Source organism: Topomyia yanbarensis, chromosome 3, assembly GCF_030247195.1.
Source record: "Topomyia yanbarensis strain Yona2022 chromosome 3, ASM3024719v1, whole genome shotgun sequence".
Taxonomy (NCBI): domain Eukaryota; kingdom Metazoa; phylum Arthropoda; class Insecta; order Diptera; family Culicidae; genus Topomyia; species Topomyia yanbarensis.
The window spans coordinates 325,614,631-325,633,636 of NC_080672.1; the positions used below are offsets into that span (position 1 = coordinate 325,614,631).

Here is a 19,006-nt window from a genome sequence, read left to right on the forward strand (position 1 = left end):
CCAATCATGCTAGCTCTATAACTTCAGTTTTAGAGCTAATGCTTGTAACTTTTAATGGTCAAATAAAAGCTAATAGTCACATTCACTAGCTTTACTTGTTTTTGGGAGCAATTCAACGCTGTTGACTGGTGTCTACTCCCTGGAAAAACCGGGAAAAACATGGAAAACCGGGAATTCTCAGGGAAATTAATTTTACCTGAAAAAACCTTGAATCCTCAGGGATTTTGAAAGTTGACCATGATGATATTAAAATTGTATTAATTGTCACGAGCAACGTCATCCGCAAAAGACTGTAGTCCCTCAATACCATCGAACTTTTTTCTAGAGTATTAATTAATTTGTACTGATTTTTTATAGGATGAAATAATTATTTACTAAAGAGAGAAAATGTAGATTTATAGATTCATACATTTCTTTAATCAGCCATCACTTAACTTCACTTATTTATTTATTTATTCATTTATTTATTTATTTATTTATCTATTTATTTATTTATTTATTTATATATTTATTTATTTATTTATTTATTTATTTATTTATTTATTTATTAGTCTTAGCGACTGCTACGAATGCCAAATATTTACAAAACCTTTACTGCCCATGATCGCATATTTGTCCCGTTTTCTATGGGATTTCCTATCTTTATGGGACTGATTTGCGATCATGGGCAGTTTATTTGAGTTTACTTGCCAATATAACAATCATTGAATTGAACAGCAATCTTAGTTCTTTCCTACTTTTTAATACCGATTTAAAGACCGAATCAAATAATAAACAAGTGGGATTGCAATAACCAAATGCTAATGTAATTTGCACTTTTTGATAAAATTTTCGTTTCAAAAAAATATAGACCGCCTACAATAACGAAAATTGATATTTACAAATTTCATTTATGTTGGGCTACATAAAAGTCACTTATTCGTCCAATAGCTCTGGAATGTTGTCCATGCTGCATGGTGAAATAAATCGAAATGGTTGGTAGTGGTCTGTTAAGGTTGGACAGAGAATGCGCAAAATTCGCAAACGAAAAAAGCAGTTTTTTTTCCACACCGTATGTCAGATCTTCATAAAAATCAATCAGCATATGTAGAATGTTGTTACAGTACTGCTGATTGATTTTTATGAAGATCTGACATACGGTGTGGAAAAAACTGCTTTTTTCGTTTGTGAATTTTACCCTTTCTCTGTCCAACCTTAAGCGCCTGGGAGTGTGTCTGTTATTTTATCATACTTTACTTCATTGGGATCGTACATTCGTATTATGAAAGTATTAAATTATCATTGCATTCAAATTTGTGTGTCGATTTCAGCTTCTCGCAAAAAGTTCTGTCTTCGTTTTGCTTCCTGTTTCGTTGCCCAGTTTATCTCTCAGACTAGTTGTGTTGGTGCCGTGTTATTTTCTTTCGTTGATGTATTTCCCGCAATATTGGACCAAATGCCGTACATCCAGTGGTACTTCACAGCATTCTCAATTCAGTGGTTCTTCATTCGTGTATGGCTAATCCTTACCCGTGTCAGTGCATATTGGCCGATAGCTTTGCTTCGCTCCGTCCAATTCTGTGTATCGTGTTTTATTTCTCCCGGGAACAAATCACTGCATATTCTACTGTCATCGAAATAACATTTGAGCCATTCAGCTCTCGACTCTTCTCTTGCTGTTCATCTCCATCTATTACGTAGCCATCTAATTCTTTAATTCTCTAAGTGAGCGGTTTAGCTGCTGATTTCCTGAGCCTGGTAGCTCATATTTCCGTGAGTCATTTAGCTCCCAGGCTTATCTATAGGTTTGTTCCAGTACCAGGAGAAACTGGAAGTACTCCGGAGTAAACAGGGAGAAAATCGTTCCTGTACTGTCTTCTTCTCTTTTTTCTTCTTCTGGTGGCAAACCGGAGTAAAAAGGAGCAAGAATTTTTTGCTCCGGAGCAACAGGGAGTAACTTCCATGTACTGGAACAAACCTTATATTTACTTGCATAGTCCCCGGCGTTGAACTCACACTACTCCGATTGAGGGTTCCCTGACAGAAAAATCTCTCCCGACACCGATACCTGCATTCTGGAACCATTTAGCTCCCAGCTTTATCGAGATCTATATTATCCGGCGGTGAAACTACCCTACTAAGAGTTCCCTGGCGGCGAAATTTCTGTCGGTATCAATGTGTTTCGTAAACCAATTAGCTCCTAGCCAATTAGAATTTACCATGCTGTGAATTCCTCGGCGGTGGATTTATCCCAATACCGATGCTGGGTTTTCGTGAGCCAAGGACTGTCCAACGATTTTGAGAGGAGCACAGCTCCCGGTGCACTGGCGCCCCAACGACCCGCTGCTTGCTATTCGATGCGAAAGGGTGTAGAGGTCAGTCCGGCGATTGCGGTGGAGCCTTGCGTCCGGTTCACTAGTGCCCCGATTACCCGAACCTAATGCTGCGTTTTGCATTACTCAACTGGTCCCGGCGGTGGGTCTATTCTACTCCGGCAGAGGGTTCCCCTGCGGCGGATTTTTTCCCAAACCCGATTCGTTGTTTCATTGTAGCGCTGCTTTGTTGGTCCTTCCGCCACTTCCTATGCAGCTCGGTGAGTATACTCGTCACAAGTCTGTTGACCACATCCCAGATATGATCATCGCGGTACATCTTCGACGATATTGTCGACTGTTATGCCTTTGGTCTTCTTCGAATCTAGGGCATTCGAAGACCACGTGCTTCGGCGTTTCTTGCACGTTCAGACACTCCGGGCAAAGGGGTGACGAAGTATGTCCAAAACGATGCTGGTACTTTCGGAAGCATCCATGCCCAGATACAAATTGCGTCAAATGGAAGTTCACCTTTCCATGTTTCCTATGTGCCCACGCCGTCACAATTGCATGCCTTGGAGATAGATCTTGGAGGTCCAACGAAGCTATGTTCATCGGTTATTGGGAGCGATTTCTCTAGTTTTGTAAAGTATCAATGGCACGTCCAGAACGAAAAGCGTTTTGCCGCTCATCGAGTCGTCTGTTTACGATGCGCTTGAACAGATTCGCCATACAGCTAGTGAGCGAAATCGGTCGGAAAGCAGTAAGTCCTGAGTCGTCGTAATTGTGTTATGAAATTGAAATAACTATAGCAATCCGCCACTCACGCCACGCAAGCCTTGTCGATAAGAACTCTTGTCAGACTCAATCACGATTTAAAAAACTGAATAGTTTTTGTTTTGCAAACTATCAACGAAAAATGCAACGTATAGAGTTAAGTTGTATCCCGAATCGTTTAGGAGCTTCGCCAATATGCAGCAGAAATACACCGGTGAGCCTTTTGCAATATTTTTGGAACGATGAAGTGGAAATAATTTACAATTTGTCTTCAAATCGTTCACTTCTAAGGCTGGTGCGGAAGGCGAAGCGTCTGCAAACGCGAATAAGCACTTTATATGGTGTTTTGCCGAGTACGCTGACGCTTCGCACCGCTTTTATTTTGACATGATTACGCGTTCTACACGTACACATGTAAGAGACAGTTCGGACACATTCGCTTCGCTTACCGCAACCGCATCATATTCCACGAAAACATGCCATCGGCCTAAGTTTGCAAGTGTGTAATTACCGCAACCGCGCGGTATTTACCGCACCCGCACCGTAAAAACTGCGGTGCGGTGAGACACTTTTTCCCGCGGATGCGGTGCGGGAAATGGCTTTTACCGCGCGGTATTACCGCAACCGCACTTCAAAAAATAATTGATGAAGTCTTTAGTCTGCATTTCAAAGTGAATTAAAACTATGACTTTTACCATTTGTGTAGAACGCAACTAGATTTATTTTCTGAACGAATGCTTGGCAATGTCATTATTAGAAAAATCCCTCTGTCAGATCGTTCGAGTTTTACTTATTACCCTACAATACAGAAACATGATAAAAATTTAATTGCTCTAATTTCCATAGACTTGACAATGATTTGGAAAAAAATCCGTGTATAATCTGTATTCGACATAGCGATGCTAGTTGATTTTTACATTTTGGTCATTACAATACGATAAAACATACTGTTACTAAGAAATAAAATCTAAAGGCTGTGTCCAATATAATTTGGCACCATTATTTTACGACATATTTTGAAAACTATTTATTTTATACCTCAAAGAAAAAATTTACAAACGAAGCTTTTCAAATACATAAAACGCAAAATCCAATCATTGAAAAACAATTAAATTGTACTGTCAAATCCAATTACAAAATGCATCATTTCTCCCGATTCCTCTTGGCAATCCTGGAATTATGAATCATTTTCGATGACATTTTCTCAACTGTGAATTTTGATTAATTTGGAGAACGTGAAGAACTACTAATACTAAGACTCTAACAATCCAAAGAATGTAATTATCATCATCAAACCAAACGAATTTGGAGGAATTTTTTTTCGCGTGCCTCTATTGTTTGTCCAACTGAGAATATTTTCTACCAAATTAACAAATAATATTTTTCAGTTAGGAGTATTTTTTTAACTTTTTGAAATATAGCTTTCGAAGTTAGTCTAGGGCAATGCGATTTTTTTTGTGTTTCTCAAAGTTTCCCTCAAGGCCTCCGTTCATATTGTGACAAGTGTCAAAGTTAGCTCAGATGCCAAATTTTGCATAGTTTGGACAGTTTTCGCCTTAATTGAAAATTTATCTCGAAATCTTAACGTAGGGGTTGGGTATCATTTACATAGAATCTGTATACAAAGTTTGAAAGAAATCGGTTAAGTAGTTTTTGAATGGCAGGTAACATCGCAAATCATGTTTTTCCAGAGACGTTCTACAGAAAGCTTCGTCACTGAGTCGTTTGTCGATATTTTGTAGGAAAAAATTATACCATGTTATGGAAATGATATACTATAATGTACAAAAGTTTTGATCAATTCGCTTTACGCAGTTTAAAAAAATCGAGAAAGTGTTTATTACGCCAAAACCCTTACCCCCTTAATAAAACAAACAAAGTTGAATATTTTCATAAATGTTACATTCTTAGAAGTCCGTCAAAGTTAATTTTCGTGTAAATAAGAATAACATTTTATTATATATGGATATACAAAACAAATGAATATTTTTTTCAGCACAATTTTTAAAATACATGATTTTTACCGCATTACCACGCGGTGCAGTGCGGTAAATGCAATGCGGTTGCGGCAAGCGGTGCGGTTTTTTTTTTTTTTTTTTTTTTTTTTTGCGGTTGTGGTGCGGGCTATCCATTTACCGCCCACAACCGCACCGCGACGAACCCTACTCGCGGCAGATAGACATCGCCGCCAGCTCTAAGAGCCTTAGAGCATGTTCAGGAGTTCAGGAGATTCATAATTTTGACAGTTCTATTAAATAAAACTGAAAAATTTAAAACTATGACTTGCTGCCCCCAGCAGTAGTTTTAGCCGGTGTTCTATTCAGTTTAAAATTCATTTCCCGCCATGCCCTTAGCGTTACTGCATTCAAATTTATTTTTCCCCAGTCTATCGGGTCTAAGTGTCTGTGGTGAAAACTTTGCGTGTATTTAAAACACAGTTCTAAACGTGTTTTAAAATCAGCAACAAATAGAACGGCGTCGTATAACAGTTTTAAATTTTAAAACAAAGCTGTTCGAAATTATTAAACAAAACGCACTGCTGGGAATGTGAATGTTTCAGTTCCAGTTCTACTTTGAAACTCCTATACAAAATAAAACGCTCCTGAACATGCCCTTAGGGTGCTTACAGAGTGGCGGCGAGAAGCTGAGCTGGCGCTGATGCTGACATTAGAATGCGAGAAACCTGCTTGCTGCAAACCAAAGGGATGATGTCAGAGTGAAAGCTGAGCGGATCGGCGCCGACTGCCTGCTTTTACTCTGACAGGTTCCATTTGATATGCTGCAAGCAGGTTTCTCACATCTCGCATTCTAATGTCAGTGCAAGCGCCAGCTCAGCTTCTCGCCGCCACTCTGTAAGCACCCTTATTCATCTCTGATATTCTATTAGGACGCATCGATTATGCTGCATTACTAGAGCGGGTCAGCATTCGCGTAAGGTCTACAACGTTACGAGGAAACGTTCTTCTGAAATGAATTAAGCACACTGCTAATACCGCCATCATGAGACTACAGAGCCTCTTCAATCGTGTTGTTCGACTTCCATCTGCATCGGACTATGGAACCGATTCCTGCAGTTTTTAGAAGTAATTTGTTTATGTTTCCATCATTGGGGCTGATTGCAGGACTATTGCTGTGAATTTATTGTATATGTCAAATAAATATGCTGGTTCTTCCGCTTCCGAATTCCATAATGTCATTCGCTCGTTGTACTACAATCTACAATGCTTCGCTGTCGGTTACCACGCAGAGCATTCACTGTAGGCTACAGTCCGGTCGCTGTGATGCTCGGCAAAATCTTCCTACGATTTGTGTTCTGCTAACTTGATTTCTTTCCGTGACGCTGATCTTGATTCCTAGAATCGTCTGAGTGCTGTTGGTCTATTTGGATCAGAGATCAGTGCGGTAAAATATCAATTTCAAACGAAAATATTCGTTTCAAGTGAAACTGCGAGTCTTTCACTGTAAGCATACCACCACTATATCAATTGAGTTCTGCTGCCGTCTTCGTTTGAGTCACTCAGAGTTCACTGTCAATTGAATAACAGGTTCTGGTCATTTGACGTTTTTGCCTGTTTAGTTTCTACCACCAGAAAACCAGAGGAGGATCAAACGAAGGAGGTTGAATATGAATTGCAACTCATTTGAAAGCATCGATGAGTGAAGTGCCACGAACTGAGCTTCAGATCAACAGCAACTGATGCGTTAAATGAATATGAATGCTACCGTAGACGACTGATTGACTGCGTTCATTCAGTTTCGATTGAATGAAATGAAATTTTACTGCACTGTCAGAGATCTCTAGCCGTCGAAGGGCTCGAGGATGCTTTCTAACTGGTGGTTGGCTTCATGTATCTTATGCTGTTTTTGCGTGATCCCGAAACTCAGTCAGATTGAAATCCCAACCGCTTTCAGTTCAATTATTTTGATTGCAGTTTGAGTTAGAACCTGATTAATTTTCGCTTCAAGCAAAAACAACATTAATTATTAACGTTTCCAATCTTCCAATCCCTTGCTATTGAATGGCGTTACAACATATAAAAAGAACAATGTGACACACGCATTGTTAGGAAACAAGAAAAACTAGAAAAAAATAATGTTTTGGATGAAATTTTCTTTCATTTTGAACCTGGAATTTGTTCACAAAGCCCTGGAAAAACCTCAGGGAATTTTTTTTCTTCAGATTGAGTAGACAGCATGATTGTCCACTAACAACAATGACTTAACAATCAACATTGACCATGGAGGTAATCCCTGTACTAGCTGGCGCCCAAAAGAAGGTAATCCTATGTTATATCTTATGGAAACTCGAGATTTCTCCCTCGTTTTTCGAGGTTTTAAGAAAAAGTAGGCTATCAGTTCGTCATCTATTAGTGTTTGGTTGCTGCTTTTATATCGGTGAAATCAATATAAAACCGATTTTAGCGGGATTGCGCTGTACGTTGATGTTGTTAGAAAATCATTCTATATTGATGTTAACCTTCCGGTAGACGAGCTAGGACACAGTAGAGATGGGCGAATGAATCGCGAATCGATCAAATATATCGACTCTTAAAAAAAAGTGAATGAATCGCGTTTCTTTTTTAAAGAGCTGCGATTCACTGAAGGAGTGACAATTTATTATAAACTCAACGAAAACCAAAAAGAACCGAATGAGTTTGCCATGATTATGAATCATTCTAAAATAAACAAACACGATGAACACATGAGCTCTGTTTGTCTACTCGGAATAAAATATTAACTCATAACTAATTTAAATTTAATAATAGTTATAATTTCGAGGGAGAAACCAATCTTGAAAATGGCGGAACTTTACGTGAAAAATAGCAATGTTTATTTCAAATTAGTTAAAAACTCTCTTAATTGAAAAATTATCTTTGTATTTTATACAAAGAATGTGTATGCAAAGTTTGAAATTAAATCAATTAAGTAGTTTTTGAATGACAGTTAACACCGCAAAACATCTTTGTCCAAAGACATTCTACAAAAAGTTTCGTCGCCGAGCCGCGTGTCGATAATTTTGCAAATAAAAATAACAAAATGTTATTGAAATGATACATAAGGGGAACATGGTGAGACTTGACCAAGCGCAAAATTCTATTTTTGGCAATGGTGTCTTCTATTCGATTCTTAAAATTTCTTCAAAAATATTTTGATACTTGTTTCGATCCCTTAAGGTAATGTTAAAAGTTTGGAATGAAAAACCCTTTCCTTACAGAAAATATTACGTGATTAATAAATTTGAATTAAATGATGTAATTTTTTATCAAACTTTGTATGGACATATCTACTCGACTACTAATTACTATTAATGTACTAATATACTTTCTTAATCTTTGTGAAGCAGTGAAATGGTTTTACATAAATTGGAACATCGGAATAGTTATTACTAGAATTTGAATGACATTGAACGCAATAACTAATGTTGGGGATACTTGACCAAGATTTTATGGGGAGACTTGAACAAATGGCAATTAGCTGAAGAAAGATACAAAATTCTTGATATTTATTATGTTTTGGTATCTACTGTTAATGTTAATCACGCCATAAAAAAATTCCACCTCAAACATAAGTCTTTACATTTTAGTATTAGTAAACAAAGTTAGCAATACTAGGACTGATTTCGTGATGTGTGAACATGCAATGCAAGCAGTACGTTAATCCTTAAAAAGAAATGCATTTAAAAAATCGAAATTTATCAATTACAACCCTTTTATATTTTCTACTTCTACCCAAAGATCTCGACAATATGGGAAAAAAATTATTACAGTATGTTTTATGTCATTATTTTGAAGTAGAATACTTCTAACGTTTCAATATGGGGGCTCGCTTCAAAATATCGGCTGTGGCAGTCGCGTCAGATTTTGAACGTTAATAACTTCCATCATACTTAATAGAATAATTTGAGGTTTAAGGCAATTTTATCGAAAATATGTTCCGCAATGTAGTATTAAAATTTGGAGTATGTATAACATGCATTTATACCGAAAATACTATGTTTTAAAAAAATCTTTCAAAAACTACCGAAAATGGTGAAAATTTTCAACTCATCTCGGCCAGAGCCGGCAATATCGTGCACCAAACGAACACCTCAATGATGAAAAGTTTTAAATATAGCTCCGCTACAGATTTGTTTCTATCAACATTCGTATTTGGTTGCTTGGTGCGAACGGATGGCTGTACAATACCGAGAAATATTTGTGAGCTGTACACGACTGGTGGATGAATCAGTTTGTGTTGATACGTGCTATTAGCAGAAGCCATCATTTCCATTTCTGATGGATGTAAGATAGCATACACACTCGAAAAAAACTAAGATAGCATACACACTCGAAAAAAACCGATTTCAAATCATCTGACTGAAGCTCGTTCCTGATTAATTCCCGCTAATTTCATGAACCAAGCGGCAAATCTGGTCAGAAAGAATTGTCATTTCAGTCGGTTTCAGCAAGTCCACTTGTCAGATGTCAACACCGGGAGAGAATATGATTATTAGGATTCATCTCCGTGGATTAATTTGCGCAGCTCCGTGTTAGAAAGCAGGAACAATTGGAACAAAAATCTCCCACTCGGAGAATATTTTCTTCGGCAAACAAATTAGCCCTTATTAGCGCTATCATTCCATTAGAAAGAATTAAATTTGAAAATCTTTTCTTTCGCCAACTATTAATGTGACTACGACTAACGTTTCAAAATAGAAGCCCCATTTCAAAATTTCGGGAAAAAACCGAAAATCACGTTTTGAAAGTTTGTGACTTTCATTTTACTTAACCAAAATACACAATGTTTAAACCAATCAGTCAGAAAAATAATTAGGAATCTTGTATAAGATTTGTACGTATGTATAACTTGCATGAATAAAGAAAAAAAATAAAGGGTTGTGTACAAGAAAGGACCACGATGACATTAAAAATGCGACCATTTTTGTGAGCCAGCCATACTATTCGTGGATACATCATGTAATGCCATCGACTTATTTAGGACTACACACAAAAAGTAACAAATCGTATCCTCTACGGAATCTACTACACAATTGTTTTGATTATTTCCCAACAAATCGCGCAAAAATCTGTTTGTTCTGTACAGCACCGCGCAAATAATTGGCATTTGAAAAAAATCGGCAACTTCAGAAACTTAGAAACGATCGAAGTATTTTTCCGCCATTGTCACTTTTCTGGCTCAAATTTTTGTAGGTATTTTCTTGCTTCCGTCCAATTAGTTTATTTGTTTTATCACACATTTTTCGGATATTATTATAGAAAATAACTAACCCGATAAGAGGGAAGTTATTTTCCAAAGCACGAAATGGAAATTTCATTTGTAATTCTTCTGAGAATGATTTTGTGGTCCCAATAAGGACCGTTTGTTGTGAATATTATTTCAACGTGTCCTTGGCATTAATAATGCGACTTCATGTACACGTCATGGGATGTAGTAACCATTCGAAGTGATGTTTTTGTATTGTTCCGACAATATGAACTTAGATTTTGTTCAATGAGTATAACAATAGTTTTACAATACACTGAAGTTTTTTTTATGCGGGGGATACGTACCGCATAAAAAAAATCCGCATAAAAAAACCGCATAACTGAAAATCCGCATAAAAAAACCGCATAACTTTGAAAATCCGCATAAAAAGAAACTCCATGATTTTGAAAATCCGCATAAAAACACATAAAGTGTGAAATATTTTTCAACATCCCAGTTAAGCTCAGCCGGAAATGAACCGGAATTCTGGCTGGTTCCAGTTCGCATTCCGGCTCCAGTGACACAACCGATTCTAGTTAGAATCGGTTGTGTCACTGGAGCCCGTGTACGAACTGGAACCAGCCAGAATTCCAGTTCAATTCCGGCTGAGCTTTACTGGGATTAAGAGCCATAGTACTCAAGGAAGAGCAAGGATTTGAAGTAAGAAAGTTAAGAAAAAAGCGTGGAGTAGGGTCATATGAGCAAGCTTAGAGTTTCATGGCTACTTAACTCTTTTTCTTCTGCAACGCAGGAGTCAGGATCTTTTGGCATTAAATGCGAATCACCTGAGTCTGCGGCATGTCCAGACAAGCGTAAAGTCACTTGATGACTTATGCTGTCGGAACCGTTACTCTCCGGAATCGCAAGACTGACCTCGGCACCTAACCGCCCAGCATCGAGATAACGATTTCGAGAGAAATTTCAACGTCGGGAAATTTCTCCGTCGGAGTAGACTAGGCCCACCGCCGGGAACTAGTTCGAATAGATCGGGAAGTTGCTCCGGCAGATGCTCGTCGGGACGCCTGTCACCTGGAAGTCACCCTCCACTCAGAATCGCAGGACCGACCACGGCATCTGCCCGGGTAGTATCGGTTTCGGAAGATCTTCCACTGCCGGGGAACTCTTCGTCGGAGTAGGAAAGATCCACCGTCGGGGACTATTCCGAGTAGTCTGTAGCGAATCGCCGGCTTGAATCATCGGGGCACCAGTGAACCGGACGCAATCCTCCACCGGGAATCGCTGGACTGACCTCGGCATTCTGCCGGACTGCATCTAAGGAAGAATGACGCGTCCGTCAACGGTAGCGTGAGACATTCTTTCGTCGGGGAACTCTCCGCCGAGGTAGGCTAGCTCCACCGTCAGGGACTACGCCGAGTAGCACCGAACACGACAAACCACCAGGGTCGTCGGGGCACCAGTGAACCGGAAGCCACCCCGGAATCGCCGGATCGGCCACGGCATCCAACTGGTCAACGTAAAGAGGAGGGCATGTAGGATATCATGCCGTGCAGGACTGATATGGCGGTTATGAGACAAGCCAAATCTAGCACGACCAGCTAGACCTGGAATCAAGTGAAGTGCATTAGCACGCCTCCCCCCGAAGTAGTCATGTCAAATGGAATCCGGGGGTTCAGGCAAATGTCGGACTTCTTGGTGGAGTTTAGAGGAATCGGGTTCAGATTTATCTTCTCTGTTCAGAGTCCCTCACTCTGGCACACGATGGACGAAATCGGTAGTATGGTCTAACTACTGAACGTGTGCCGGGTCGGCGTAAAAGCTTTATCACCAAGTAAAAAAATAAACGTTCAGAGACTTTTCCGATCTCGCCGAACTGAGTCAAATGGTATAAGAAATTCGGCTCTGCGGGCCTCGGTTAAAAAGTTGAAATTCCAGTCATTTTCTGTTTTTATTTTCACTGCATCAAGAATGCTTCTCATATCCTTAATCCAAAGACTAGTAATTTATAACCTAAAATAAAAATATGAGCATTTTATGTCTTTTGTTTAAGCATGTGCATTCATGAGGATCTATCTTTCGATAAAAGTCGCTTCAGGTGATGCCCTAGAAATTAAAAGGAAGCTGCATAAAAAGAATCGCATAACTTTGAAAATTCGCATTAAAAGCCGCATAACTTTGAAAATCCGCATTAAAAAACCACATAACTTTGAAAATCCGCATAACTTTGAAAATCCGCATAAAAACCGCATAAAAAAGACTTCAGTGTATCCCCAATAGTAACTTCAATTTACGTCGCAGAATTAACTGCCATTCAGTATAATCTCGGGATTATTGACACCCTGGCCTCAGACCATTACTTCATCGTTTCGAACAGTCTCAGCTCCATTGAGGCTATCCGTGCGGCGAAGCCTGGAAAGCACTCACCGTATTTCCTGGGAAAAATACGGTGATATCTGAGTACTTTATCTAAGAAATCTTACCAGATTACCTTGGTTTGGGTCTCGTTACATTGTTCTATTGCGGGCAATGAAGGCGGACTCTTTAGCCAAGGTGGGCGTATTAGAAGGCGACACTTACGAAAAACCAATTTGCTTCAATTAATTTTTCAGTATCTCTCGTCAGAGGACGCTCGATAGTTGACAAACTTCATGGAGCAATGGGGCATCTGGGACGGTGGCTACATTCCATTATCCCGAAGGTATCAACGAATGCTTGGTTTAAGGGATTGGATGTGAACCGGGACTTTATTCATACGATGTCAATGCCAATAATTATCCGAAATATCATCTCTGCGATTACAGGCTGGAAACCACTACAACAAAGTGTGCATATCCGCCACAATGATCAACCAACAAACGACAATGTCAATTACACAATATGTATCCCACTTCCTTTTTCCTTTACTAACATAAAAGGGGAGCAAGCCGCCCCTAAATACGGCTTTCCCTTCCCCCACTAGCATGTGCCATGAAATTAAAAAAAATGAATTATCGGCCTCGTTAAGCTACCGCATTTGGGCCTAAATAAACGTATCTAAGATATTACATTACGAGATTAATAGCATTTTTGTTTTTTTCCTGGCGCTACACCGGTGTAGTGCAAAAAATAAATAGACTGATTACACCCAAGCTTGAATGAGTGTAGCACCGACTGTACATGTAGTGCACTGTCAAAAACGCCGTAAGTTTTACTCGAGCCTGGGCCGATCGAATTCGACATCCATTTGATAACAACAAGCAAATCACAGTCCTTAAAAAAGGCGCTGGGGGCCCTACCCTCACAGCCACCCCACCTAGTGACTAAAAGAAAATTTTCTTCTACACACTAGGTGTCGTAAATGTTAGCATGCATTGCAATGCAGAAAAAGACACGTCGCTTAGAAGGAAATTTTCAAGGCGAAACTGAGAATAAGGCCTATATTTTATGTTAGGTTCATTGAAAACAGAATTATAAGTCGAAAAATTAATTCAGATCATCCACTTTATTGTGAACACTTTACAACAGCTTAAAATGATAATTTAAGACTAGATCAACTAAATTTTTATAAACATACGTCGAATGCTATACACACATTGTGTAAAATTTCTAGCAACTCTATCTACAATGAATGCTCCTTTTCGATATTTTTTAAGTATGATCGGACATATGTAAGCCCGGAGTAATTATTATACCGTACTATTCTTCTGTCCAGATTGTTTTTCAACAATGGCACAAATGTTAACTTATACTCATTCGTGCTATTGTCGTTCATGCCACTTTCAATTTACTCGTGGTTGCGACTTGAAAAACTAAAACATGCCAGTTAGGTTGATGTTAATCGTTAATGCTTAGCTTAATATGGTGATTGTTGCTTTGCCGTCTGAGCTGTCATCTTCTTCTTCCTATAATTTACAAGAATGAATTAAATAGTTTAGAGGACGAAATTCTAGATGAGTAACTTACATCAAATCCAAAACAGTTCGACATATCTTTTTCGATGGCAACCCCTCGGCTAGCAGTGGTACTGTTAAGAGCGGTGTACCTTGCCTTCTTCGCTGGTGGTGGCAAAGAGGACATCAGCACGTCGGCTATAATAGGGGGATATAGATGACATTAGAAGTATGTTAAAAACCGTCGAACTCTAGACTTACTTTCGCTAAAAATAAACTCTTCGTTGTTTTCTGGCAAATCCATTTCCTGCTCACTTTCCTCTGTTTCTTCTTCCGTTTCTTCCTCTTCTTCCTCCTCTTTTACCACATTCTTTGCCGTTTTGCTCTTTTTTGTCGTAGGTTTCTGTTCCTCATCATCCTGCAGCTGTATGACCTCTAGAACTACGTACTGCCCGTCATCACCCTCGACGGTCATCATATCCTGATCATTCTCGTCAGTTTCCTCGCCTTCATCACCTTGCTCAAGACGTATACGTACCCGCTTCTGGCGACCTTCTTTAAGCGCTTGCTGTTCCTCTCGGGCCAACGAATCCGGATCGTGCATAGCCATGTGCCGAATCAAATTACCTTTATGGCGGAAAGATCGTGGACATGTCGGACACTTGTGGGTTTTAGCCTTCGGTGCCGGAATGATGTAATCCGGATTGTGGTACAAGTTGACATGGCGCCTAAGCAGCTGCTTCTGTCGGAACGACTGCTCACACATCTCACACTGGAACGGTTTTTGGTCCGTATGAACTAGCAAATGCGACTCGAGGTGTCGTGCTGAAATCGAAGCGTATGGGCAAAGATCACACTTATAGCATTTTTCGCCTTCGTGAGTTTTGGTGTGCATTTTATACGAATAGCGATCTTGGTAGACGTTGTTGCAGCGCCGACAACGCATCGGTTTGTCAAGTGGAGTGTGAAGCTTCTGCACATGGATGCGCAGATCCGTTTTACGACCGCACGTTGTTGGACATAGTTCGCAATGATATACCGGTTTGTCGCCAACTGAAGAAATTAAATGTTACAAAATTGATTGTTCCAGTTTATTTTGTTGTTATTGTTGCTCTTACCTTGATGGATCATCTTGTGGGCTTTTAACGAGTTCGATTGAGTGAACCGAGCATGACAAACATCACACTCGTACGGTTTCTCCCCGGTGTGAATACGTAGATGCCGCTTCAGTTTAAACGTATCCGGTGAAGCATAGGTGCAATGAGGACACTGGTACGGACGCTCGCCCGTATGGCATCGAATATGACGCTTTAGTTTGCTCAACTCAACGCTTGCGTAGTCACATTCGGGACATTTATGTGGTTTCTCGTGAGTATGACGATAACGCACATGGCGTACCAGCTCACCGGAAGTAGTGAAACTGCTTTCGCAATGCTTACAGTGGTGCGGTTTCGTGCCAGTGTGTGTATTGACATGGTTTTGCAGTGAAGCAAGTGTTTTGAAGCCACGCTCGCAAACTGAACATTTGTGAGGACGATCCTCCGAATGAGATTTCATGTGACGTGCCAACAGAAAACGCTTGTTAGTCGTATAATTACAATAGTTGCACATGTGCGTCACACCTTTGGAACTTTGGGTTTTACCTTTGCTGACATTAGGTTTCTGTTCTGCTGTACCAAACTCTGCATCATCGAAATCATACACATTTTCCTCTTCATCCACAGCGCCTGTTTCATCTTCATCCTTACCATCGGTTGGTTGCATGATAAGAACATAACTTACATCCTCTGTTTTGGGCTCTACTTTGGTAGATTCTATTGTAACCGTAGTTGCGTCCTCTTCTTCTTCTTCTATTTCTGCATCGGGTGGCGCCGTCGTGAGAACCGGTTCCGAGTCCTTACTTGCCTGGTAATAGTAATTACCACTCTGATCCACAAAGTAGCACCCGCCATCCTCATCATCGTCTTCTTGTTCATCGTCCTCTTCTACTGGATTTCCGTCTTTTTCGCCTTCGTCGATCTCTTTGTTGAACGATTCCAGATACGACTGGATTTCGGTCCCTTCTGTTTTCACCTTGACATCCATTTCAATAAATTAGGAAAATTGAAGCTCCTGAAAAAAAAACAAATTAGATTAGCTCCGTTTAATAAATTTTTTGATTTACTGTGGAAATTGCATTCGGTCAAGACTAAATACTTTAATCAATTACTCATAAGATCATTACATGTATGTGTTATATCGAAATGATTACAAAGCTAAGATCGTAATCATACTGTTAAGGACGAACCGCTGTTGACAGAAACAAATCCATGTGACACGACTTGGTGATGCGTGAGATACCTACTATATTGGTGCCGTATTGCGTTTGATTAGTGCAACAGCACATTCTAACTGTCAGTGGGCCCATAATGTGTTTGGCCATTGTGGTCTTAACTACTGTCATTTTATTTTAAGGTTGGACAGAGTAAAATTCGCAAACGAAAAAAGCAGTTTTTTTCCACACCGTATGTCAGATCTTCATAAGAATCAATCAGCAGTACTGTAACAACATTCTACATACGCTGATTGATTTTTATGAAGATCTGACATACGGTGTGGAAAAAAACTGCTTTTTTCGTTTGCGAATTTTGCGCATTCTCTGTCCAACCTTAAGATAAAAGTACACCGTACACGAGCAAAATTCTTGGCCTTATACTAATTATTGAATGCATTGATCCCTAATTTTAAGCCTACAATTGAACCAATACTTTTAACAAGGATGGCAAATGCTGTTCTAGCCAAAGGTATCAAATAGATAACGTGGAAATATTGTGTATACCCTACATCCAACAAACACGGAGACGTGAGCCACAATTTTAAATAAATTTCATCTAAAGTTTCAAGCTTTATTTTTGCCTAAAAGGTTATTTGAAAAGCTTACACTATGATTCGCAAGTTTTATACCACGAAGTAATATCATTTTTGTTTTTCACACTTGTAGTCGGTGATAAGCATTCAAACTTTAGTGTAACCTGTATCTTTTTTGCACTATCGGTGTAGCACCATGTAAAACACCATTACCTACATAATTTCTTTTTTTAAGTGCGAGCTCTTAATTTGTAACGTAGCCTTACATTTCATTTCGAAATGAAAAACAAGAACTAATCCAGCTCGCTTGGGATAAGATGGAAATAGTCCTATCACCCTAAAATTTCAACGGCAATGATAAACGTCAATTGACGCATTAATGTCCGTGTTGTTTGTATGCAGCGCATCAAACCGGCAGCAGGCTAATCGATCTCTTTTCAAAGCAATGATATATGGCGAAACGTTCGCCAGATTGAATTTGTTTTGAAACACCTAAAACGTAAAATTCGACAATCTTGTAAAAAACACGATTCAAACCTGGAATATATCCTTCCGATTGTTTACCACTTTAATGATATTTCATCAAGGCAAGAGGGAGCCACTCGGAAAATGGCACCAGATTTCTAGTTTTTCTCACCATGAGCGCTGTGATGCCATCTTGTAAAACGAACATGGCGTCACCACAGCTTCTTATTCTGCCGGAGCAATAATTTGCTCGTAAACACAAAGAACCTACTTCCACTTTGGAAAACAGTTCCGTTTTCTAAACAGTACTATATAAACCACGAAAAGCATGCAAATTTGTGAATGCATTAAATAACTAAATCGTTTGAGAAAAGAAAATATCTTACTTGTTTCACTAGCCTAGCTAAAAAGTGTTCATCAGCAGCGCACTTCACTTTTTCCGTTTGCTCCTTGAGGGCGTTAGTTTCACCTAGCACGGTTCGACCGAAACTGCTGCGCTGTGGTCAGAATCGCAAACTACAAGCTATACATAATAATACAGTGTGTGAGACAGAAAGAGATAGAGACGATGATGGTGGAAACGAGAACCGAAATGTACACGAAAGAGGGCGACGGCGAACTATATATATCGCAGGCAGCTGGCCGTTGATGGATGGCGCGGCTATGTCATCAATTGACATGAGAAACGATGCCCTCTTTTGCCTCGCTTTATAAGCGTCATATTTTTGGTCCGCGGGGCTAGGAACGTTGAAAAGTGAAACAAGGGTAAGATTTTAAATGGGCGTATACAATTCCTAGATATGCATGATAATGTTGAAACCGAATCGTGTTCGATTTGATAGCGGTCGTCCAAGCAGACAAAAGTTACACACCGAACAGAGTGTCGTAAATTCAGATCGACCATAAATTCATTCACCAACCAAAGTAATAATTTGTTATTATGTGGACAGATTGAGTGCGGAAGTTGCCATATTTTAGGGCCAATTTCTTCACTATAGCTTTTTAGCAATTTTCACTGAAAACCAGCTTGCATTCTGCTGATTGCCAGTTAACCGATAACCAGTTTTCAGCGAATTTTTTTACTTAAGTGAAAAAATAGGTCGTTATTGTTCAGAGCATAAATAAAATGCGTAATTCATGAGTAGATACAGAACCCATAATTAGGATGACCGGCAGTTGTACTATTTGTTTTATCTTTTTCATTTTCGTAAAGCTTCTATTTGTTTGACACTTATATTCCGGACTGTTCCGGACAGAAAATTCATTAAACTAGCGGTAATTCACCATCTGTTATTTTTTTCTAATTAGATTTTACACCAACCGACAAAACCACTAATCGACTCCTATTAACAAAGCAGACCATTGGCGTAGCCAGAAATTTGGGGGGGGGGGTTGATGAAAATCGTAATTTTTTCGAAAAATTCTAAAATTTAGTATGAGTTTGATAAATTATTTAAAATTCAGAAACATAAGTAAAGATGTCATTCCAGTCTACAAACAAGAAGAATCAACATGAAACAGTTTTCAATCCTCTATAGATTATTTTCTTGTATA

General features: G+C 39.3%; 1 protein-coding gene across 1 annotated transcript; it reads right to left on the reverse strand.

The window, feature by feature from the left end:
* Positions 1 to 13,733: 13,733 nt before the first annotated feature.
* On the reverse strand, positions 13,734 to 18,039 carry LOC131689033 (transcriptional repressor CTCF-like). Its single transcript, XM_058973772.1, has 5 exons — positions 17,839 to 18,039; positions 15,259 to 16,252; positions 14,402 to 15,193; positions 14,214 to 14,338; positions 13,734 to 14,152 (listed from the first exon to the last, which is right to left on the reverse strand). Exons 2-5 carry the CDS (start codon positions 16,223 to 16,225, stop codon positions 14,099 to 14,101), a joined length of 1,938 nt encoding a protein of 645 aa, XP_058829755.1. The 5' UTR covers positions 16,226 to 16,252; positions 17,839 to 18,039; the 3' UTR covers positions 13,734 to 14,098.
* Positions 18,040 to 19,006: the final 967 nt, after the last annotated feature.

Coding starts and splice junctions, on each gene's coding strand:
- LOC131689033 (XM_058973772.1), bottom strand. CDS start 16,225: ATGGATGTCAAGGTGAAAACAGAAGGGACCGAAATCCAGTCGTATCTG. Junction 15,194..15,258: donor CCACAAGATGATCCATCAAG/GTAAGAGCAACA, acceptor TAATTTCTTCAG/TTGGCGACAAACCGGTATAT. Junction 14,339..14,401: donor AGAGTTTATTTTTAGCGAAA/GTAAGTCTAGAG, acceptor CCCCTATTATAG/CCGACGTGCTGATGTCCTCT.